Source organism: Haliaeetus albicilla, chromosome 14 (assembly GCF_947461875.1).
Source record: "Haliaeetus albicilla chromosome 14, bHalAlb1.1, whole genome shotgun sequence".
Classification (NCBI taxonomy): domain Eukaryota; kingdom Metazoa; phylum Chordata; class Aves; order Accipitriformes; family Accipitridae; genus Haliaeetus; species Haliaeetus albicilla.
Genome location: NC_091496.1, coordinates 24,504,258 through 24,529,959, shown reverse-complemented (window position 1 = coordinate 24,529,959; position 25,702 = coordinate 24,504,258). Strand labels below are relative to the sequence as shown.

Genomic DNA, 25,702 nt, shown 5'->3' with positions numbered 1-25,702 from the left:
CACTGGCTGCCAGCGATCAGACTCCTCTCTCGAAGGGCAGCCTCACCAGCTTGGCCCCATGCTGCACGGCACCAAGAAAGGTTTAACTACGCTCAGTTTTTCTTTTCCTTTGCATGTCTCTTCCCATTCCTCCAATTACCAGTTTCAAAATTATGGAGGAAGCATGCCCCACCACTTCTATTTTCTCCTTCCACTCCTTCCCTTCAATTCAGTGTTTTGCGTAGAAGAGGCTTGCTTTTTTCCATGTGTGCTTTGGGACACTTGTCTGTTTAATAACTCTCTCAGAGACACACTCAGTGTGATCCAAGTGTTATCAGCTTGGGCTCAGGGTGCTCTCATCAGTGTCAGTCCTTTCCTCACACACCTCTGTGTTGGGCTCCACATTGTCATGTCAAAAGACACCCTGCAACCTTTTCTTTCCCCTTTAATCTTCATCTGGCATTGCTCAGGTCATGGGAGATCTAAGTACATGAGGTAAGGAAAAGCCAAGCCTAAACCATGAAGATAGTCTGAATCAAAGCTCCATCAAGCTGCTTTTCCTTCCCACTGGCTCTGAACCAGAACAAAGAATAAGACATCTTTCATCTTATGTCGCACTACTGATGAAGAACCTACTTCCTAGCAGACATCACACAGGCTTTTAAATCCCTGAATGTGTTTCAGGTAGAGGGTCCTGTCCTGGTGGTTGGAAACGTGATGAACATAAATGAGAGGTTTCTCTGGTGGATAAAGAAAGATAAAACTGAAACTTCCACTATGAATCTAAATAAATGTTCTTCAGCATTAATTTCTTTGAAGCAAAAAATCCACAAAGCATTTTTAAGATAGATTTGCTGCTTTTCTGTCTTCTAAAAATCTCTTTTACAGATTTAATTGGAAAGCAGCTACATAATCACCTGCACCACATACAAAATACATAATTGCAACTCAGAGGATAATGTAAGTTTGTTCTGGTATTAAAAATTCTCTATCAGAAGAATTTGATAAATATAATGCAGCATGCAGAATCAGCCTAATTTTTATTTTAAATGCCTTCTCCAGTACCGTAGGGGTATGTCCTTTCTTTCTGCAGCTCCAGCCTCCGGACAGCCAAACAATTGCCCCGTTACAAAGGCCAAATGTTTTGCCAGCTTGCAATAATTGCCAAAACTGTAATATGAACTTGTGGATCTCTTGATATATTCTTGTACAGACTGATGTCTTTCTGTGTAATGGGGCACTGCCTCAGATAGCCTAACAAATCCCTTCACAAGCCTGTAATTCCAGTCTTTGTTTCTGCTCTGTGAATTCTGCCAAACGCCCATGTGCCCCAGGGAGAGAAGTCTGGGGGCTTTGATTGTACATACTGTGCAGATTGCTTCAGATGCTCCCATCTCCAGTGTAACCTTATGTTTTGTACATCAGCTATGTTCTTGTCTGAGACAGCATACATTTAAGAGGAAACAGCGATGAAATGCAGACAATCCTAGACCATGTGTCCCCGGCAGGTAGCTATAGTACATGAGAGCTGTTCAGTGAACATTATAAAAAGTAACCCTATAGGGACTCACTCTACAAACGAATAGCTGTATTCCTTAGCAAACCTGTGGCTGAAGTATCACACCAATTAAACACATGTTGCTCTCTGAGACTGAGACTACTGCTAGTTAAGTACTGCCGTACCGCTGCGTTTGCTGTTGCAGAGCTCCCATCCCATCTATTTCCAGAACATCCCAACAGTTTGACTGAGTCCATACTATGACTTCACTCCAGTGTAGTAGTTCTAAATACAGCTTGGTGAAAAGATTTCATGACTGAGTAAAACGCAATGCTGCTGGAAATCAGGAGCAATGGGTAGAGCATGTACCTTTATCACAAAATTCTGCAAAAGCCTTGGTGAAATGAGCCTTCCCCATTTGCAACTTGAGCAGTAACGTTCTATCGCCTGAACCCTTTACAGAACCTCTTGCAGTCCACTCTGGTCAGTGTTAGGAAAATACTTAGAGGTCCTGAACAAAATGCTGGCACACTCATGCAGAGAATAACCAATATTTAATCTGAATGAAAAACTTCGGGGTTAGTACGTTTATGAGCTTCTGTTTAGCAAGACCTTAAGAAGTTGCGTTGGGCTGAAACATTTTGCCAGTTTCAGTCAAATTAGCAACACAAAAGACAATATTTATTTTTCTTTTTTCTTTCTTTAATACTGCAAAATAGATGCTGCTAAATTAGAACCCAACTGTCTTCATAGTAATAAAACAGGAGGTCAGATTTAAAGAGCTACATTTGCCCTTGTGTTTCTTGGAAGACCTCTCTAAGTTGACAGTGCAGCTGTTCACTGAAAATTATGCAGAAAGATTAATAAAATCTTAGTTGGCATCTTAAAACATATGGCAAGTCCAACAGTTTTAAGTAAGCATGGATCACATTGTACAGCTGAAATAACTGACACATTTTTACCCCGTGGCTGTAGTATTTATCAAGTGCAAATAGCAAAAAAGAAATTTAATAGAGGAAAGTAAATCAATCTGATTTCAGCCACATCCAGTCACAATTTCTCTGAATGTCCTGTGATGATCAGAAAGGCTGGGGGATATAGAGTGTGACTGTCATTCCACAGCAAAAATACTATCACACACTTCAAAGCTATTGGCTGCCTTTCCTCAAATAAAGTCAGAGCTTTAACGTGCACCCTGACGAAAACAGGATGGCCCCTTTCAAACCAAGACGATAGAGAGAGACGAGGCAGTAAGACGAAACCGGCAGGAGCCAGCGCACACGGAGCTGCAGTAAATCCAAGCCATAAACAGAATGTCTCCTGTGCTTAAAATCTTACGAGGCCCCTGAGCTTTCTGAAAGTGTGGCAGCAGCACTGCTGCACCCTTCCGTCTTGCAGACCTGCAGGGATTCAGAAGAGGCACCGATTCCTGAGATTTTATAATGGCTTGTATGCATGAAACTAATGTTCTTTACATCTTTAGGGAGAAACGCGTGACCGTTCGTAGCCAATCAGCAAGGAAGTCCGACGCGTTAAATAGGCAGAGCTGAGCGGCCGTGCGATAGGGCCATACATAGCTGCTGCCGCTCGTACAAACGCTGCCCGCAATAATCCTGGGCAGGTTTGCTTGCCAATCAGCGCCGGGGCTCGGGTGGCTCGCCCTGGCAAGGACTCCCTGTTCAGGATCAGTTAAGCTTCTGACACCGTCGATCACAGCGCAGTGCTCCCGACAGGAGCTGCTGGGAGAGGGTGTGCTGCACATGTGCCGAGCACATTTCACTGGCAAACCACGGGATTAGCAACTGCTTTAAGTCCCCAAACTCATGTTTTTCCACAGTTTATTAAAACTTTTTTAGTTTCTTAAAACCAAATCCGAGGAGAACCGCGTGCTGTGGCTTTCTTTCCAGTGTTCTGATCACACAGGAGATATTAAATTCAAAAGCAGTTTAAGGCAACGCTAGAGTATGACCCACTATTTGCATGCACAGATAACTGAACTGTTCAGATTAACTCTGGTTTACAGACACAATTCAGGTGGGTTTTGTTTTTTGAGAACTTAAAAATGGCTACTGATTCAAAAACCAGGCCTAGTAGAGAGAAAGAAGTCTTATTTAATGTTTTTGTTCTGATAATTGAGATAACTAAATTTTAACAAGTAAAATGGCATTTGAAAATATTTTAAGTGTCATGTGTCTGGACTGAAGTACCATTGTCTATATGTATTTATATGCATCACTTTTGATACACTGTTGCCACCATTGCACAGACGGGCAACTGAGGCACAGGGCAAGCTGGGGTGAGGTCTGGAATTGGGTAAGATACCTACATCTAAGTGTCTGAAGTATGGATGCCTACCCGATCAATGGGTGTCTACGCTCTATTTACAGCCCACGGAGATAAACAGAGTCTGAAGAGTGACCAAGTTGGACAAATGTAGGAGCCTACTTTGGGATGCATCCCAGCCTGATTTTTCAGTAACACATCATCTATTTCTGAGAGAGAATACAGATAAATCTCTTGAACGCTGACCCAAGGGGCGTGCTGCATGGGGACACGACTCCCATCGTGTTCACTACAGGTTTCTGTACACACTGCTGAGCTACCCCATGCAGACAGTCCTCCCTGATGGCCACCACTCTTTGGAGTCACCTCCAAGAGCACCAAGAGATAGAGGTTAGACAAGATGCTTCGGCCACACGCAGCAGCTGCTCCATCCAGGGCACTGTCCTCCTGCTAACAAGCTGAATGAGTTTTATGGCCAAGAATGGATAAGACGACAAATATTCAGATAGATTGACTTTTTACTGTCTTCCAGAATGCACTAGTTCTATTTAAGCAGAGAGGGAACATCTGAAGAATGGGCCAAAGGTACAAGTCTTAGTGCTGAAAATGGCTTGGGGACAGACATAATGAAGCATATAATCTAGTTTTATTGGCAAGTCAGGAACCACGACGATCTGTAATGATCTCATGCTGTATCACATTTCTGGAGGATTACAGGACCAACAAAAAGGCTGTTCTGTCAGTGAAAACACAAGGAACACAACTAACAACTTCAACTACCACAGCATTTGATTTCAATCAGGGGGGTGCAGCTACAGCCTTTCAAGAAACAGAGATACATTATGTCTACAGGTAAGAGTGTGACAATTCATTTCTACATGGCAGAATACACAGTCTTACCAAATCTCATCCACTGCAGCATAGCTGAAGGTAGCCCAGTTGGTCAATGATGATCATCCTGACCGGTCATTGCCCAAGGTCCACGTGATTTCCTGAGGCCCACAGTGTAGAGAATCAGCTCACACGATGAACCAGGCAACATGCCCAGCAGCGATGAAAGATTCCAGTATTTTTTTGTTTTCTATGCCAGCAGTGATGTATGTGGTGTTGACTCCTTGAAGAATGCGTCTTGGATTACAGCTATCCTTTGACCAGCAACCCATCTCACGTTGCTTGTCAGAGCAATCAGCACAAAGCTTTCTCTACTGGTCATTTAATATCTCCGAGTATTCTTCAGCAATAGGCAATTGTGCTGTGTTTTAATGATGAGTTTGGAGAGCTGTCCAGGAATAACGAATTGGTAGCGAAGACCAGAATGGCCAAGAGTAGCAAGGGCTGAGATGTGATAATGTATCTGTGTGAAAGAGACACTTCAGTTATCTGGGTAGGACATTGGTTTAGCAGGAGTCAGAAGAGTATCCCAGCTCCTGTAAGGCCAGCATGGACGATGTTACAGCACAAAAGGGATCCTTTAAACATTACAGAATGATTTCACACAGTTTTTCTTCATCTTGCTTTACTGGACTCTATTGATCCTTTCACAGACTTGCAATCAGATTTTTTTTTTTTATGTTTTTATAGGGTCTCTGAACACTCTTGCTATGTATTTATCTCCATTTTGGCCACTAAAAAAACCTAGTAGGGCTGAGCTGCCTTCCCAGGCATCTTGCCAGCTGAGATCTTAAGTTTTGTTGGTACTTTCCTTTTTTCCTAGGCTGATAAGAATTCTGCTTTATCTGATAGCTTGCATTAGAATTAGAGTAATTCATAAGGAATACACAGTAGGTTTTTAAGAAGTATTTTCTCCACAAGGAGTAACCCACATGTGATGGGTTGCCTGGCTGAGGAGATTAGCAGCAATGTAAATGTGCCATATTCAAATACTTTTCTAAGAGTAGAGAGTCTGCAGGGAGACCTCCTGCCAAGAAAATCAGCATTTTCCTCTCCAAACCACAGTATGCCATTCAGACAGAAGTTTTACAAAACTCATCTAGAAATACTTCTAAAGATGTATTATTTCTGTTTGGCAAATTATAGATATGGTGAAGAAATGAAAAGGTCCAGGCACCATCCTGCTACGCTTTTCATCCAGGGATCATATTGACTCACAAATGAAAAGGGCAGCACACTTAGATAGGAGCCGGATGGGATGCTGAGAACTAACCAAAGGCATCCCCATTTCAAAACGAAACCCAACAGCAGTATCATGGTCTGTATCTTCCCTGTCATGTGCTCTCGGCACCAACTTCGATATAAAGAGCTTGCTATTTGGTTTTGTACCAGATAACCCACTACTAGCATGATCAAAACCACAAAACGCGGGCCTGAGTGCTGTTTAACACGACCGGCAGCAGAGGGGCTCGCTTGCTCTCCCCAGAACTACTCTTCCTCTTGCCTGTCTTGGGGACAGCAGTAAGTTTTAGTAATATAATCTCTAAGGATTAGGTACTAAAGCTACTAGTGGTGAAAACAATTCTTGTTATAGGATTTCAAAAGAAAATGCTACTACCTAGCAGATTTCTGCTTTAGCCATTTGCCTTTCACGCTTACAGACATTACCCTCAGGAGACTAACCACAGAAAACGTGTTTATTAACTGGGTCTAGGCCACTTTTCCAGTTCATTCTGAAGTTAAAAATAAAGACAGGTTCTCTGCTGACAGTTGAACAGGCATAACCCTGACAAAGGACTACACGCTGAGGAACATTTCTTCCCTTGATGATGAAATAAGCACTGTTTTGGTCCAAAAGACTATTGTAACCAGAAAAATTCTATCTAGTAAAATAAAGAAAAAAAAAGGATGCGTGTTTCTCGACAGTCTGTGTACCTTGTATCCTGAGCATCTGGGAAAGCTGTATCTACCAACAAAGGGCTCCAAATCCAGCTCAACTGCTCTGGCAGTTGCCTGGTTTTTGGCATCAACATCCAGAAGAGCCAATTCCTGATTTTGCGTGCCTGCTGATGTCATTTAAGCAAATACTTTGTGTCTGATATACGATACAAGCATGATCATATTTCTTGAGCTTTAAACTCCAGATCGTATTGTGTCCCCCAGCTGGTATGTACAAAAATATAACACGGGTTATGGCTGGTTTTGAACTTGTTCTGTTTTTTAAAACTTCTCTGAAGTTTTTTCTTCAGAAAACCTTACAACCCCTCATCTAATCCTCACGTAACAAGTTTAAAATTCATGCTGCTTGAGTAACAAAACTCAGAAAAGATGATTAAGCTTCAGGGAGGGAAAAAACACACACATGAAGTAATGGCTCAAGAATTTCACTCCAAAAAGACTCCAAAAACTCTTTAGCGCATTAGCAAAAAGGCCTTTAAGTATGTTTGTCAGTACTAACAGATAAAAACCACAATAAATATAAAATATCAAGCTTCACAATTTCAGGTGTGTATTAAGCTGTTTATAGGTGGGTAAGTCCTGCAGGTATTACCCAAAACTACATTAAAGAAAAATTTGAATACCTGGTAAATTACTATTCTAGCTCATTTTAGCAGGTTCCTCCACAAATACTGTAAAACTCAGCCTGACAAAATTTGTCAGAAAACAACTCATTATTTCTATTTTGATATTGATGCAACAATTCTACTTCTCAACGTGTACCTGCATTAATTTCAAATCTTTGATTTCAAACAACTAATGGTTTATTTTTTCAAGCACAAAACAACAGACATGCCATACCAGTTTGGTGATTAAAAAGTCTCTTCCACAACTGCATAAATATCCCCAAACTTTCAAACACTACCTTAGAGGGAAGTGTCAGGCTTAAACGTGGACATTAAACCTCCACAGCTCACGTTCTAGTTCGTGCTACCCTACCCTTTCCTTCTCCTCACTCACAAGAAAACCCCAGGCAGTAAACAAATACATAGCAACAGGAGCCCTTACTGCAGGGCTAGAGGTTAACACCGGTCCTTTGAGAGACAGAGGTTTAGAATCTCCTAAGCTTCCCTAAACCATTTTCACTTTTCTATAAATAAAGCTGCTTATCACTGTACTTAAGCTTCAGGGACTTTAATTAGACCAGGAATTCCTCTAATGATTAGATAAAGGCTGTTGCAATGGATTGGTAACAGTCTTAAACAAAAACAAAAGCATCTTTCCTCCTTTTTCCCCTTCACATATATCTTACACCAGGAAAATAACCATTGTCATATAAAAAAAAGGAAAGAAAAGCCTCCTTTCAAAAAGCATGTTTTAAGCTTCTGTTCAGTAAGTGGAGAGGAAATAATTATATACCTCAGCACACCCTGTAAGTAACAATTCCAACTTTCCCTTGCACTTAAGACCTAAAAAGCAGAGAAGTACTGAACTTCAAAAGAAAGTGTACCCCAGATAAAAATTTGAAACGCTGGACTCTTCAGCTGCTTTAGTGGAGGAGAGCAGACTGCTGAAGTGTCCCATGCTCAAACATTACAACATGCAAGACAAAGACACACATCTGTAAAACCCTCCTAAGTCAGAGCATTCATTGACAAGAGTTAACTATTTAGTACTCCTTCTAGAGTGTTTATTAACGAAGCCATGTTTGTTTGACCTTGAACTGTTGCTGGATTATTGCACTTGCCTGCGGCACTAGCTGTTTCCAGGGAGGCTGCTGAGCCGCTGCGAGATCTGCCAGGAGGAGAGGGTGTCACATTCTTACTCATTGTGTTTATTCGCTAGCACAATCCAACTTTCCAGAGACATGAAAACTACTGCGATTTGACAGCGGCTATTTACTGCTTTGTGAATTCGGCTAGGCAACCAAAGTTACTTTTAAAGTGTGTAATCAATATGCAGATCTATTTTAAAAGCTGTGCCACAATTAGCACTTAAAAACCACACAGTTTTACACTAGTTGGGTCAAATTAATTTTATTATGCTCCATGATGAATTGCCACCAGTGCAACATCCTATTCACTGTACATTTCAAAAATTCACATACTAAAAATTTCAGTTCGATAAATGGAAAACTGAATGATTGAGAAGTTCTTACGGATTTCATACGTACAAGTGGCTAGCTGATATTGTCTATGCACATAGAGTGTTGAGATACAAAAGCCTCATGCTAGTTTGTTAATTGCTAAGGCTATCTGGACAGTCATTTAACCAGAATATATAAGAGAGGCCTTCATTACAATGTTTAGCAACAATGCACCAGTATCATGAAATGCTATCTTCTGCTCATAGTGCAAGTGGCGGAGTGCTGAAGCATGCAGTTATGACTAACTTAACTGCCATTGCAGTCTTTATGCCTGAAATTTATCATGTACAAACACTACTTTAAAGTAAATATTAACCTGGACACCACAGAATGTGAGTGTACTTTTTGCATGAAGAAAAAGAAATAGAAGACCCAGAAGCTTTCTTTGGCCAGTATCTACAAATCAAAGTTTTATTCAATCAGGTAACTTCAGAGCTCCCAAAACGTGGAATAGAAGTTTGATTAATGAACTGTGATGCTTAATAGTTAACTATATTACAGAAATTCCAATTCTGGGAACATAACAGCTAAACATATCTATTAAGTAGCATGTTAGGAAAACCACTAGGCCTCATCTGCTTAATCTTAAAACGCCCTATATGCAATAAAAAATAAGGGAGCAGTGCCAGAAGTTATATGAAAGCCATACAAATATGTTCCCTATACACAAGTTTTTAACTCCACTGCCATTAGCTACCCCAGGCTGCACTTGCACTTGATCCAATGCTCAAGCCATTACAGCAGCAAAGCTAGTAGGAAGTGTTTCTAGCAGCAGAGGGCAATGCGAAAGTTACCGCAAGAAAGTGAGATCACTTGGAAATTTTTTTTCCTCAAGTTATGTGCTTAAATTACCCTTAGAAGGAAGTTAGCATCCTCTGAATAATTTAACTACAACCTTACCTCTCCCACTACTTTTCAGCAACTTTCCTTTCTTCTCGTATGACTAAATTAATTCGCTAAAGACTAAGTTATAACTGGGTTAGAAATCCAAGCCGTATCATGCAGGTCCAGCCTGTCAAGATCAGGTCAACACTGGGTTTCAGTCAATACAATTCCGATAACTTAAATTTAGTTTGATAGCTTGACTACAGTCAAAGACCCAGGACACTATGCATTAACTACGCTCCAAATATGACTGACTTAACTAAACATTCTGTGTCAGATAATGTGGTTTTTAAAAAGATTTCCTACCTGAAAGTTACAGTAAGTACAGTAATTAATGCTGCAGATATTAAATACCCACATAGCATAGATTAGTATTTTGTAATAGGCAGATATGCCAATGTTTACTGCACTACAAAGTACAACTTATATAAATGTGCAAGCTGTGAAATGAGAAACCCATTTTCCGTCTGCTTACTCAAATACTACTCTTGTGAATCGGGTTCTTGATCTTCATCACAACCCTTGGTCTTAAAGCCAACATACGAAGACAGAATATTGCCATAAAGTTCAGTACTTATTCAAAGTGTATATTCTGAGTTAATGGCTTTCCAACTTTATGGATGTAGGATTGGTGTTTCAGCATTTGTTGTGTACCATAACGCAAAGACTGCAAAGTAATACCACTTATGTTTACTTTATTAATACACCAATGTCCTACAAATTTAAAAAAGTAATTAAACATTATTGAAGCAAGCATTAAACGCAGCCCTTCAGCCTGAAAACCACATAAAATTGATTTTAAAAATAAATCAAACTGTAGCAATTGCCAGCCTCCAGTATAGCCCCCAGTAATTTACACTTCTTCATTCTGAAAGTAAGAGCTGGGAAGGAAAAAAAAAAAAAAAAAAAAAGACTGAACTTGTCTGTATCAAAGATGCTTTTACCACTATTACAATGTAAAGCCACCCTGTTCAGCTTCAGATAGAGAGTTCCCTAATTGAAGGATTAATTACCACTGCTGTTCAATAGCAGTCAGTATTGCTACAGTTAGGGCAAGGTAATCTTCACAACTAGTTGTGCATTTCTGTAGTGATTTTGTTTTATGTAAAGCATACTGCTAAGATTTGAACTGCAATGTTGTGATGTATTTGAAACCATGCAATAGTATAAACCAGCCTCAACATTTGTGTAGCATTGCATTTGAAATGAAGGGGCTAAATAAACTAAGAGCTGCATCACTTAAAGAACATAGTGCTATACTAGGTTTTAATAAGAAATTTAGATACAGAAAAAGTAGGGTATGAAAATAGTGTTTTCCTTCTTGCATTATAACTAAATTACATTAAGGTTTTTGTCAGTCTCACATATTACATTTAAACTCCCTTATTGATGGAATGGAAAGTATTCACATGTACATGATCATCCAGGTGTAAACTTGCACACATTAACAGGGAGTAGCTTTGTAGAGGATTATGACAAACCTTTACAGATTAAATGAGGTATTGCACAGATTAATAAAAAAGCAAAAGGCAACAAAAATATACAGCAAGTTGGTAGAACATTTACATGATAATTTTACAGAATCCATAGACAGAAAGTAGTGTTTAGTATATCATTCACCTTAAAAAAAATATATATAATAATATATGATCAATCATCCCATTCGTCATCATCCTCAAAGTCTTCTTCATCATCTTCATCCTCATCTTCATCTGTTTAAGACAAAAAAAGCAAGTCACTTGCATGCACTGAATTAACATGACAAAAGTGGTATTGATTTCTCCCACAACTTTCTGAGAACAGAACAATCAGTTCAAGCAGGTCACAACAATACATTTGGTAATACTCTATTTTAAGATTTCTAGACATGACATTCAGTTTAGATAGATACTGGCTGAAAGTTAAGTCTAACTTGTTTCCTTTCTCATTCCTTTCCCCAGGTAGGAAAAAAATGTATCTTGTTTTCTGCTACGAGAAAAAGAATCAGAATTTCTCATTTAAAACTTACTACTCTTTCTTAGAAAATGTGAGAGTGGCCAGCTTGTTCCATATTGGGTTTTAAGCTTCAAGGACAGATTAATTTCTGAAACACAAGAACTTCTTCCCCAGGTTTACTACATAATGGGATAGCTGTTTACTGTACAAGCAGATAAAAAAACCTGTGAGCTAAAGACCGTTGTGGTTAATGGAATATTCTACGCTGTGTAATGCACACCAACTTCAACATCAATGTTGGTTGTTAACTTTATTCAGCCTTCCACTATTTTTATATGTATCATAATTTAAAAAATTGTAGCCTGTTAAAATTAAACTACTTATTTGTTAGGCAAGAGCATTTCCTTCTGTCCTGGTTTTGGCTGGGATAAGAGTTAATTGTCTTCCTAATAGCTGGTATAGTGCTATCTTTTGGGTTTGGTATGAGAAGAATATTGATGACACACTGATGTTTTCAGTTGTTGCTAAGTAATGTTTAGACTAAACTCAAGGATTTTTCAGCTTCTCATGCCCAGCCAGCAAGAAGGCTGGAGGGGCACAAGAAGGTGGGAGGGGACACAGCCAGGGCAGCTGACCCAAACTGGCCAAAGGGGTATTTCCATACCATATGATGTCATGCCCAGTATATAAACTGGGGGGAGTGGGGCTGGGGGGAACTGCTGCTCGGGAACTAACTGGGCATCAGTCAGCAGGTGGTGAGCAACTGCACTGTGCATCACTTGTATATTCCAATCCTTTTATTATTATTATTGTCATTTTATTATTTTTGTTATCATTATTAGTTTCTTCTTCTCTGTTCTATTAAACTGTTCTTATCTCAACCCACAAGTTTTACTCCCCCCCCCCAATTCTCTCCCCCATCCCACTGGGTGGGGGGGAGTGAGCGAGCGGCTGTGTGGTGCTTAGTTGCTGGCTGGGGTTAAACCACAACACCTTCCCTAGGAAAATGCTGTATTTAGTACCCTTCCAGTATTTAATTTATGTAAGTACCAAAATTGGAGATTACTACATAGGGCAGCAAATCAACAAACTATATTGCACTTAGTCAAAAGGTCTGCAGACTGCAACCGTGGTTTTAGTATCAAGGTAAGCTCTGGAAGAAAAATATATCAGAGCCCAAACAGAAGAGATGTAACCAAACAGCTACACTGCAGCTACTGAACTGCATTTATTACAAGTTGGTATTTGAGAAATGCAAATCCTCTTGCAGCCTTATTTCTTCCAAGCACTGAAGTGTGAAAAGTTGATTCAGTACTAGTGTGGGACTAGTCAAGTAACACTAGTTATCTGATTATTATCCAGCAGGTGGCATCCAAAGCACAATGGAAGCCACAGTTTTAAGAGCATGAATCTTTTCCAAGTGCTTTGGCTTCGAGAAACAGAAAGCATTAAAAACCTGCCTTCCAAAACGTTTTGACAACTTATTTCATCAGACTTCTAGTGGATAAAAATAATTCAGTTGTTAAAAAAAAATCCTTATAAGGATATTTATCTTGGTTAGTAATTTTTAATTCAGTATTACTGCAAACTACACCAGTAATTCAAAGTAGCAGGAAGTAACCATTCAACCCATCACTAGGGGTCTGCCTAGAAGATTCTGTATTGGACTATATGCTGAAATCCATGCTTTTTCCCAGCAATATTTTATGTATATTTTATGTCAAATAGAAGCGTTAACTTTTCAAAACCTGACACCATGAGGTCACAAAAATTCTATCAGACTCACCTGAAGAATGAATGGCTTTGCTCCTTTTCTGCATAACTTCCATTAATGCACCCACAATTCCTGAGGTGGGTGCAGGTGTAGGTGGTGCACTCTCCTGACCATCAGATACCTTGGAAAAAAGGATACAGTAGAAAGATGCAATTAGCAAAACAGAACCAATATATTTCAAGACAACCTTTCTTATAAGATTAATGAGTTTATTTTCAGCCAGAAGGAAGAGTGAAACTGCAGTTTGTTTCTTCAGCTCAGGCTAAGTTATTTATACAGAAGTCAACCTTTCCTCTTTTGCCATATGATACAACTGTAGTTAGTCCATACTCAATATTAAATATTTCAGCTCTGACTATCATGAAGTGAACGCTCAGCTAAAGGAAAGCTTCTTAATATGGTTGTACAAGCATAACTTGTGTGGCTGCAGAATCATTATTTATTTTATCGTTGGTATATACCACAAAATATTTTTTCTTGTTTGGGTTTGTTAACCAGGTCTGCTTTCTTTGGGTTGATAATCACTGCTGAAAGTAATAGACTTTGATACTGCATCCCTGTAATGGCAAATAAATATTAACATGCCCTCACACTTTTTACATCAGACGCCTCAAGTGCAAAAGAGTGACCCCCCAAAAAAAAAGAAAAAAAAAGGACCTACAGGCAAAATTATTTTGAAGATATTCAGTGACATCAAGAAAAAATAGTAATAGTAATAGCCTGATAGCCTGAGCTGCAGCAGGAACAGCAGAGGCATCCCTCATGGGTGGCACTTTTCCAGACTCAGGCAGCCACCTCCTTACAAGCCTCAACATCTGCAGACCATGGGTCCATTTTAAGATGGGGGCGGGGAAGACAGACAGACCGAAAGAAAGAAAAAAAATTAAAAAAAAAATCTAGTGTTTGCCTTCCACTGCCATTACTGCTGAACTCATCCCCTGCAGTTGTTTAGATGATTTTACTGAAGTATTCAGGAGACCATCAATCTTTCACAGTTCTTGCAAACGTTCTTTACAGCCACAGTATTGTGGTATCATCATTGTAGCATTTATGCTTAAAGCTTTACTGAAAAGTGAGCAGCGAGTTTGAAAGAAGGATAATTTCATGCACCAATACTCATCTACAGCAAATATGTGTTCTAAGCATTTTCTCAGTACTACTGTTTAAAGCATCAATTCAAAAACCCTAAAAGTTATGATCCAGCCCAAACCAGAGCCACAGTGTACCGTTCACACTGCAATACTGCAGCCATCTGCAAGTCCCTAGGGAACACAGGTGAGAGGCAGCTTTTACTCACGGATTTCAGCTGTATACCCTGTCGTATCTGGTCTAACAGTGCATCTCTTCCTGAGCAGGACACTGGTCGGCTGTTCTGTTCTACTTTCTTTAACTGAGCCCCTTCTCTGATTTGATCCAAGAGTGCTGCTTTGTTTCCTGCAGGAACTGGAAGCTGGTGATCAACCTCTGAAGGAAGGCCTGGTGGCGGAGGCGGACCAGGAGGGGGTGGAGGAGGAGGAGGTGGTGGAGGAACAGACGACCCACTTGTGGGTGGTGGTGGCGGAGGAGGAGGGCCGGAGGGTGCGGATGAGGAATGCACTGGCGGTGGCGGAGGATACATCCTGTTGGGAGGAGGCGGGGGCACTGCTGCACCAGGTCGAGATGGCGGTGGAGGTGGAGGTGCCGCCGTGGGAGCTCTGGAAGGAGGCGGCGGTGGTGCCCCTCGGCCCCTGGCCGGGGGGGGAGGAGGGCCCGCGCTATGGGGAGGTGGTGGTGGCGGTGGTGGGGGTCCTCCTCTGCACGGCGGGGGCGGAGGTGGAGCTGAAACGAAACAAACCAATTTACAATTACTTGCTACTCAATACCCGTAAGTCTTTCAGAGACTAGCAGAAAGAGGAAAGAGGCTTCACCTTGCCTTTTGCAAGGATCTCTGTGCCTGTGCAAACTCTACCAATTCTGGATGAAGCTGACTACGGCTGAACGTAAGCTACGCTTATAGGAATGCAAACCAAGTCAAATATAGCCCCTACGTCTGTCGTGTATTTTGTAAAAGAATCAACGCTGCAAGAAGCAGGTGCGGTACATAAAAAGACTATTGAAGTCGCAAAACAACCTTGGTCATTAATTTTGGTTTGGTCCTATGGTAGTAATTTTCTTCATAATCTGAGTGTATTTTAAGTCAGTGTTTCAATTTCTCATGACAAAATGCAGAAAAAATTTCAAAAGAATCCTCTAAAATTTTGTTGAGCTAGGACAGAAGGCAAGAGAAAGGTTTTAGAAAATACACTTAAAGTGAAACACAGAATTTCCACTTTATAAACTATCCATTATTTAGGGAATTACAGAGGCAAATATTTTTGAAGTAACATCTTCTAGTAACAAAAAAACCCTACTAATGCATTATGATGCAACATAAAGTGACTCTTAATCCCTTTTACTAAAAATTAGTTCCAACAGTATCTTTATGGCCAGGACTGTAGAAAGGAAACAACTTCAGGGCTACCTCAACACACAGGATCATTTCTATATGAAGTGGCCTTGAAATGTACTTGCTCTGCTAATGGCATTTTAAATAGCACTGTTTCATTTCTGCTTCCATTAAGCATCTAATGGCTTATGGTACTTTAGGTTGTGTGGTTGTTGCACGTAACTACTTAACGATCCAGGTGCTATCATACAGCTAAGAAAATTCACATTTGATTTCATATGCTTTGATAACAAAAAAGGTATTACACGCAAGAAGATACTTCTTTACCTCTTCGATTATGTCCTTCCTGTCACATACTGAGAAAGCAGGCTGTCTGCACTAGAATACAGAGGGCATATCCCTAAAAAAGAGATTTTGAAGAAGCAGGAGACACCAGTGCCTCAGTGCCTCCTTCCCTGCTCAACTTAGAGAAACATACCCCTCCTAAAATTGCGTGTTACATTCTTAATTTCCAAACTGCTGGGTTTTTTTCCATCCCTTCAAAAGAACAACATGGGGAGAATCTCCTCTCAAACTTCATGTATTTTCCAAGAGATATACTGCCAACACTCCTGATTTAAAAAAATCCCACCGCTTTTTGGCTGACATGACTGTAGTTTTCTTTTCGGCCATTGGAGGCCAGTATTTTCAAATATAACTTACTCAGAAAGCACTACAGACAGCTTTTCTGTATTACTAGAAAGATACACAACATGGTCATGGTCCAGACTCTGTAGTGTCCGTGCATTTTGAACACAAGGTTTAAGTTTTCTTGTGGGGAAGAGGTTTATCTGCATCATATCTAGAGAGATAAGCCACATCCAATCTGTGGAAACAGAGTTCAGGAGTTTTTATAAGGTGTCATGGTTTAACCCCAGCCAGCAACTAAATTGAAGTGAAATGAGGCAGGAGGAGGAGCAAGGAGGGAGCACCATTACCTCATCCTCTCTCCCTTCTCCCCCAAACAGATGGTACAAGCAAAAGCAAGAAAACAATTTAGTTTTTTATAAACGCACATTATTCTGTACATCACTATTAACAAAAAAAGTTTTAAAAATCTTCTATTGATGGCATTGTCACTAAAAAAACCCAAACAACAGTACCAAAACTAGGGAAAGGGCAGGAAAAACAGCAAAGTAACTTCTGTCTGAGCAGAACGATGTGTCTGCAACTCTCTAGTCAGCATCCTAGCAGGGTGAATACGTAAGCACAGAAATTCTTGCAATAAACACAGAAAAATGTGTTTCAGTTGAGAAAGAACACTTCAAACAGCAGTAAAGCCTACACATCAAGTAACGTAATTGCGGATAAACCCACTGGAATATTTTATCTACCTCTATCAAAAAGCACAGAGGTAGATTATTATCATGCATATTAAAGATGAGGCAGCTTTTCTTTCAATTGCATACATGCAAGTGGCCGTAACGTGAAGTTAACACATACGTAATAGAAAAACAGACATTTTTAAAGTATTTTAAACTAGTCATAAGACTCCAATGCAAGTCTTCTCAATCCAATTTTATGGTCAGCAGTCTGGGATCAACAACTCTGTAAACATTTAAACAGAGTTAAGATTATATAACGAAACTGACAGATTTCTTACTGAGAAAAAATCATAATTGAAATTTTGTTTGCAATTTAACTAAGAAGTTTGACTATAATTTTTAGTATTGCAGTCAAACAAATGTGGACTAAGGTTTCTTGTCTAGGAAAGAAATCACACAGCAGCATGAATATTTTGAAGCATATGCTTAGATGCCAGCTCAAATACATACCGCTCCACCGCGGGGGACCTAAGAAATAAATGTAACAAGTCATTGTACCCTGAATGTGTATCTCTTCAGTCACTCGAACAATTTATTCACTAGTTTCAAACTGCTATAATTTCAATGGCATTTATATCCTGTTTCTCTCAAGAATTGTTCTAGGCAAGTTTTTGAAAGTTTGACATCGGCAGTGTAATTTTCAGACTGACTTGTTATGTTCCACTAGATAATGCATCAGCTGAGATCACATTTACATGTTAGGCAGGAAATAGCTTATTTGAGAATTTTCTTGCGGCAGAAGCCTGCTCAAAACTAGCACTTTTTACGTTAAAATAGAAAAAGAAAACCTTAAAAAAATTCATATAAAATTTGCAGGTCTCTAGCTGCTGCAAGGCTCATTACACAGTGCTGCCAGGGTAAATGGGCACCATACATACACCCGTCAGCCAGCCGTGTACTACTACCATAACTGACAACAGCAATATGGCTTCTAAGATCTTAATTATCTGTAAGTTTGAGATTATAAATAAATAAGCAACATACACAGTCTGAAAAACCTGTACCGAACATACTGCATAACTTTGCAGTCAGACTAAGTGTTACTGGAAAGTACTTAACTGACATAGATAAGATCCTTATTCTTTTAGGGAACAAAGTTCTCCCATGGGTCATGCATGAACATTTTTACATAGTGTATGGTGTACAGAAACATGAAATCCAGTGCAACTGCAGTGACATGAAGTCCAGAGAAGAGAATCAAAAATTGTTCATCAACAGCTTCTACTCTAATCCTTAAGGCAGAAAATGCCCTGCTAATTTTTACACGGAAATAAAACAAATCCCACCTTGTCTGCGCAGTTCATTTTTAACAGCTTCCACACCTCCTGTTTTTTCAATGAAATCATATATGACCTTTGAAGTTTCTTTGTCTTTCAGTTGAGCCTCTGAAATTCCACACATATCAAATAGGTTTTTCAGTTCTGGGTCTAAGTTGTTCACCTGCAAGTCAGACACATTAGTTTTAAGTAGCTTGAAACAGAAGAATCATTTTTAAAAATATCATTTGTATTGGAAAAAAACCACAAACCATGTAGGTAAAAGGAATAGCAAAGCCAAGTACCTGTCTCTGGGTTGACTTTTCAGTCAGAAAGGACTATTTCAGGAGAGGTAAGTACAAAGTTTTGCATCTTTTCCCCTCAATCCCGGATCCCTCCTATTCCCTTCTACTCCAACAGCTATGTTTGCATCATATTATAAAAATCACAATTTATAACTATTTTGATATACAGTGAACTTTTTATTTAATGCCAATCTTCATAACTTACATGAAAAAGCCTCAAAAGCTTTTAACCATTCAGTGTCTTGAATAACTTATTAAATTACTTACATCAAAACCTGTGTTTGGATCCCAACCAACATGTCCAATGTGTCTAAAAAAGCAAAAAAGTCCATTTAATTGGCATAAAAAGGACCTTGTTAACTAAAGTAACAGGACACCAAGATAACTGGAGATTACTACCAGCTTCTACCTCCACTCTCATTAAGATACTAAGCAATTCTTACTCCTCAGCGCCCCATTTAAGAACAGAATAGTAAAACTTTCTTTACTCCCACTTTTTGTCTTGTGTCAGAAAGACCAAGAGGGGAAGTAATTTCCCCCCTTAGGTTATGGTCTGTGGCAAAACATAAAGGCTCCATGCCACCCTGTGGTGCACAGGGATGGTGATGGAATGACTGCACAGAGATCAAGGGAGGAGTTTAGCCTTTATATAGTAACTAGACTTCAAGCTACTGCCAAAGTCTTCAGCATCATGTAGCTGGAAGATCTCCTCCTCCCCCTCATCACTGTTTGTTCTCTCATCACGCTTCTCCCATTCACTTCTTCAAAGAAAAGTCAGGACTGTTTTCAGTTGCCAACTTCCTAAGCTTCTAGTAGCCATTTCATGTGGCTACTAAAGTATTATTTTATGTAATACTATAATCAGCTGAAAAGGCAGAAGAGTTTGTGCCCCTCCAAACTACTTCAGCCAACTGCTGTTGGCTGTAGAAGACAGAACCATAAAGTTACAAGCACTCCACGTTTTGGATTTCTTTTTGCCAATGGCCAGTTCTAGAAACTCAGAGTCTTCAGGAAGTCCAACTCAGGGTTTTAAAAATATCAGGTAAGCTATTAGTATCTGACACAGTTTAGCATAAGCTTGTCAAATTACAAGGACTGTTTCACTGTCCTTATACAGCGTCTAGCGCAACAGACCTTGTATTCTTGCTTGGGTCTGTCAGTATCACCAACAGCACAAGTTTTCTTAATGAGAATACTGAAGCTCAATGATCAATTTTGGTTTTGGTGTAACTATGATTAGTCAACTACTTAGTTTGAGGGGCAAGAAGAAAAGTAAAACATCTGGTTTAAAATGACATTATGCTACAGAAAAGGCAAAAAAGGAAATGCCCCTGTTTTGCCTAAATATTTAAATGCCTTTCACTACCAAAATATGGAATGATTTATTGATTACAGAATTCTGGATGTTAAGCTACAGCTTGCTTCACATAAATTAGACATGCATTTCCTAGTCTCATATCCGATTGTAATGTATTAACTGGCATATGTAAATTGATAGAAATTTACCAGCCAATACAATCTTACCCACATTTCTGCATATCTGTGCAACTCAGGATGCTCTTTTAAGAGGTTGTGAGCATACAACTCGGAGCTTAGTGCACTTAATTGATATTAAAGTTTATATGGAGTAGTGTTAGCATTATTTCTCATTTATTTTTCATCCCTCAGAGTAAAGTAAGTTACTTGTACATGCTAACTGTAACATATTTGTTTTCAGAGGTCTTTTCAATGAAAATGCATAATTACCAGGTAACTGCAACTCTTATGTTACTTAGAAGAATGTATACAGCAGTTAGTTATACTAATGTTAAGTATAGTTTGATTTTTGTTTTGCTCAGAACACTGGAAGTCCACATCTGTCTAACAGAAGGCATTTAAAAGTTTTATCTACTGATTGCAACTTTGTTACTGTTTGTTTATGCCAGATCAATGTTGGTCTTCAGCAGTATCACAGCTCAAGTTATATACAAGTTATCCTACTGGCATATTTGCCTAACAATACCAAACACCAGTTCTCTTATGTTTGCACAAAACCAGCAGTTAAACTATCTTACATAGTAAGATGACGCATGGCCGCACTCTACAGGAAACTTAACTAGACCTTAAGCCGAACAAAATAGACTTTCCATCTTCTTTTGCAAAGGTTCACCACTTACAATTTAATGTTACATTTAATGACGCTAGAACGTATCTTCTGTTTGAACTTCATTAAGTATTTAATCATCTTATTCTCAGCTTTTCTAGGTCAGAACCTGGTAGACATTATAAACAAAGCTTCAAATTAATTTTATATCTATCCTGCTGCACAACCCCTTCCACAAATTCAGATCAGAGGTACGACACATTAATGCAGATCATAATTTGCAATTTTGTCAGTGTATGCTGAAATCTCCATCAGTAGAGCTTCAACAGTGACCAGCTACCAATCACACTTCAATTTTCTTCGTTTCATTCTTCCTTCTTTTCTGCATTTTACAGTTTAAGTGACACCAATAGATGCAGCACTTCACTGATACTCAGATGAGAAAGAATATGGCTGATGTCTGATTTGTCTAAGCACAGTCTGGCTAAGGAAGCATTTTAGCCCATCTCTCCTTTTACTTTCTGTCTGCTATCCCGTTCTACAGAGCACTCCTTCAAAACACTGTGCAGTAGCATTACTTTAACTGGTAACACCAGCATTACTTTTATGGAGTTTTATTCTGGGAAAGTACATCAGTGGAAGGGATGCAAAATAATGGTTCAAAAGAACAAGACATTCACTTGGCATGTAAACCTCACACTGGTTTTCTAATACTTCATAGAAATTAACATTTCCTGTAACTAATTCAAGCTCTTTAAACTCCTCTTGCTTTAGCAAATAAAGTACACTTTTTTTTTTTTAAGGCAGAAGATTAAAATCATAGAATCGCAGAATGGTCTGGGTTGGAAGAGACCTTAAAGATCATCTAGTTCCAACCCCCCTGCCATGGGCAGGGACACCTTCCACTAGACCAGGTTGCTCAAAGCCCCATCCAACCCGGCCCTGAACACTTCTAGGGATGGGGGGACATCCACAACTTCTCTGGGCAACCTGTTTCAGTGTCTCATCACCCTCACAGTGAAGAACTTCTTCGTTACATCCAAGCTAAATCTACCCAAATACCAAATTATAGTTCAGGAAAACAATAGTTAATTCAGTAAAGTGACCAAAACCAAGTTTCATGAAAGTGAAGCTTAAAATGATACATCATAACTATCCGAAGAGATTGAAGGTACTTAAGAAACAGTATTAGAAAAAACCTAACCCATTCCTAAGAGGTGTATACATGCACACTGTACTTTCATCACAAGATATGGGTACTAGCAGACATATCAGAATAAGTACGTTTGTAAACAGAAAGCCAGAGATAAAAACATGGCTATGTCATTTCTGCTGTTATGACAAGTCAGGACCCGCATGTGTGTTCTGCATGACAAAGCACTGCTAAGCAGGCACAGCTGTGAGAATAATAGTGTTAAGAGTTGACCATTGAGGCTGAATATGAGTCTGCACTGACTACTTCAGTAAGGCATCTCCATGCAACTAAGTTGTCTTCTAAGCTATTTTAGGATAGCAAGTCACTTTTTGTTTACAGCTGTAGTAAACTCCTCACCTGTGTATAAGCTAACTTGCTTTTAAACCCTGCAGCATTCCAGCTAGCATTCACTGTAGTTCAGGTTACACACAACAGTCACACATTCAAGTCTTGAGCATGTGCAAGTATAATTGACACAAACCCCGCCCCCCAAACCAATAAAAAACCCCACCCACCAAAACCCAAACCCAGATTAAAAAAAGTCCTTACTGGAAATTAGATGGCGTTCCAATATCTGCCTTCGTCAATCTTCTCTTTTTAGTTTTTCCTTTCTTCTTTTCTTTGGTATATGAAATATTATTGACTTGTGGAGTATAAAATCTGTTTGTTGTAATTTCTGGGTTTTTGATATCAACAGTTGCCATTGGTAGATTTGGGCCTGTGAAGGTAAGGTACAGGATTTCTACTTTTGTGTTTCAACATAGCCATATTTAACCCACAAACTTTTGAGTGGTAAAATACTTGCACTGTAGCCATAGCTCTACATGCCACATGCATCCGGCTGGGTTCTGGATGTCAGACACATAGACTAAGTTATTTGCCAAAGGAAGGAAAAAAAAAAAAAAAAAAATGTTGCTAGAGCAGAGCAATGGCAGAAAAATTTTCTAAACTAGAATTTGGTTTTTTGAAAATTTGGCAAAGAAAGCATTTTTAAACTAAAGAGTTTTCATGTGCACAGAACACATGGAATGAGGCACATTAAAGTACAGCATAGCTACAATGCTCAACAAGATCAAAGAAGTGAGTGCCATGAACAGTAACACCCAGGACACCATTACCTTTGCAGCACAGTAAACCGATCTTAAAGGAGAGGGAACCTTTACTTAATAAGGCCCAAGTGGGAATGTTTTCTGCCACTGCACACAGAACCTGAACATCACAAGAACTTCAGAAGGCCCCTCTGGACACACTATTGTCTTCAAATATAGCACAAAATCTATGGAACTATTCAGGATTTCTTATGTCTTACTCTTTGACAGGTTTGCAAAATAATTGAAGTCCCAGATAAGAAACAGAGCTTGAAGAGTAATGACAGTAAAAACAGTACCAGAAATACAAATTAAACACTCAAATTATGAATTATGTTCTCAAACCTCATTCTTCATTATAAACAATTCTGAATTATTACTCTAGTTACTTAAAATGCATCTGAATTATACTACTACCAATTTTAGCATTTTAGTACTATGTTACTCATGTAATACTAACAAATAAAAATACCTAGCATGTTTTCCATGCAGGTTTTTTAGCTTTGACAGAAGATAACTCTTGACATAAGCAAGTGATAGTAGTATTTAAATACTAAGAGGCAATTTGTGCATTTTTTTTATATATATATATATACACACATACACATGTATGTATATACACATACACATATTTTTAAAAAAACAAAACAGACAAGTAATTTCAGTTTTGGAAGAATAAGATTAAGCAGTCAATTTAAGACCAGTTTGGCCAGAAATAGTTTGAAAACATCCTCTACTTGCCTATGAGTTACTACCCAATGGCTAGCAAATCAATTAAAATAAGACTCATGCATACAGTCTTACTGGGCAGATGATAAAAAGTCTTTAATTAGACTTTGATAAATCTGAACCTTATCTTGACACTATTTTTTATAACTGCATTTTGTATGGATAATTCAAAGCTCTCTAAGCATTCTGAAAGGAGAACAAGCCTTAGGTTTCACAGTCCAAAGTCCAAATCAGAAAGGAGAAGCAGACAATACAATGGATAACACAGCTGACATCCTTAGTTTAGCACCTCAGTGGGAAGCACCTAGTACTGGCCAGAACAAGAAACAAGAACAGAAACACGACACTGGGCTAGACAAAACTTATCTAAAAACATATGACAACTCCTATGTTCCTGTAGGAGTCTTAAATCACAAGATTTAAAATTGCATTGAAGCTGCAGGAAGGAGAGTTTCTAAAGTGTTTTCTGCTAAGCAGAAATGCTTTGATCTAGAGATGTTGTGACCTAGACAACTGTCCTTTGAGAATACCAAAGCACAAACTGACCACATACAACTATGCAAAACAACTTGTATTGTTAAAGTTCCACTTAAAGTTAGCATTAAATTCACTAATCATCAAATATTATCAACCCAAAACACAACAAGTGGAGTTAAGTAAAATCTTCAGGATGAATTGAAAATTACAGTCTTAATTTTATTAGATACAAAACCAAAACCACTGTAGGAGTTCATTTTCACTTTAATCATCTATTATATTTTCTCTATTATATTGTCTCTATTTTCACCTATTATATTGATATTTGTAGTTTCAACAGCTGTACTGATGTTCAAAAAGAAACACGTACCTTTGCAATGCTAGGAAGATCGTGATATTCTTTTCACAATTCCTAACAGTCCTTGAAAATGCACCTTTTTGCATGTAAAATCCTGAACTAACCATACATGGTTTTAGCCATGTAAAGCAGCAGCCATTTGCAAATTGAAGTTTTATTCAGCTGAGCTCAAATTAAGGATTGATAGCCTGATTCCTTCATACTAATAATATTCATACAAGAGATCACAGTAAACTCTTAAAAGATGAAAATTTTCCTTACCGTCAGGTTTAGACCTTAGATGTCCACGAGGAATAAAAGAACTTTGGAAAGAATTGTACTCTTCTAGAACTGCCATATTTATATCCAGTAAAATTTTCCCCATCATAAGACATGCACCTTCCCCATCAGGTGTAGACAGCTCAATAAATGAAGATGACAGAGGCATATAGAGCTCATCATTAGGAAGCACCTGACAGTACAGTGGCCTTAAACATCCACTGTTATCAAGATCTGCGACATCTCCAGAAGGGGCTCCAGAAAATGTAGTACAGAACATTTTGAAATGTTAATTCTATGAAATTCTCTGTGTTCTATTTAGAACCTCTCTAGGCATCTGTCCCAGACTACAGACAGCGCTACAATAAATGCAAACTGTACTAGTTAACAGCTGAAACAAAATTCTGCCACATGGTTCTTAAAGATTTCCTCAAAACCTAATTCTCTGACAAATCCTTGTTTCATCCAGAACTTCACCAAGAGGTCAGTTCAACTACAATAACTCTTCTTTATTTGCATAAAGAGACCTAGCTATTACAAATGAGTAGAACATAAATCCCAGGAAATTACAGACTAATACATTTTACATAACCGTTAATGCCAATTTGATTTTAATCTTGCAATTCTACCCCCCAAAAAAATCTTTAATCTGTACCATTGAAAACGTCATATGAAAAGACAGAATGCTTTTTCCATGCAGCTTCAATATATGCAGAAAATCCAGACAAACAAGCCCCACTAAAACAAAATTCCCCACTGTATTTCAAGCGTGGATCATGTGAGTACAGAAGTGTGACTGTTCTTGTTTTTCAATTTTAAAGGTAATTATGCATTG

The 25,702-nt window shown here is 38.8% G+C and overlaps 1 protein-coding gene across 3 annotated transcripts in view; it reads right to left on the bottom strand.

Moving 5' to 3' along the window:
• Window positions 1–8,609: 8,609 nt before the first annotated feature.
• WASL (WASP like actin nucleation promoting factor) overlaps window positions 8,610–25,702 on the bottom strand; it is a 53,433-nt gene continuing 36,340 nt past the window's right edge. Inside the window, exons 1-8 of one of the 3 annotated variants that reach the window (XM_069802007.1) lie at window positions 24,871–25,371; window positions 22,507–22,675; window positions 18,947–18,989; window positions 18,405–18,558; window positions 17,569–17,586; window positions 14,627–15,147; window positions 13,342–13,450; window positions 8,610–11,332 (exon numbers count right to left, since the gene is read on the bottom strand). In XM_069802007.1, coding sequence (XP_069658108.1) covers window positions 11,271–11,332; window positions 13,342–13,450; window positions 14,627–15,147; window positions 17,569–17,586; window positions 18,405–18,558; window positions 18,947–18,989; window positions 22,507–22,675; window positions 24,871–25,147 — 1,353 coding nt within the window. In that variant the 5' untranslated portion in view covers window positions 25,148–25,371 and the 3' untranslated portion in view covers window positions 8,610–11,270. Of the gene's footprint in view, window positions 11,333–13,341; window positions 13,451–14,626; window positions 15,148–17,568; window positions 17,587–18,404; window positions 18,559–18,946; window positions 18,990–22,506; window positions 22,676–24,870; window positions 25,372–25,702 lie in introns of those variants that run through there. The other 2 variants (XM_069802004.1, XM_069802006.1) reach the window with 2 other exon arrangements.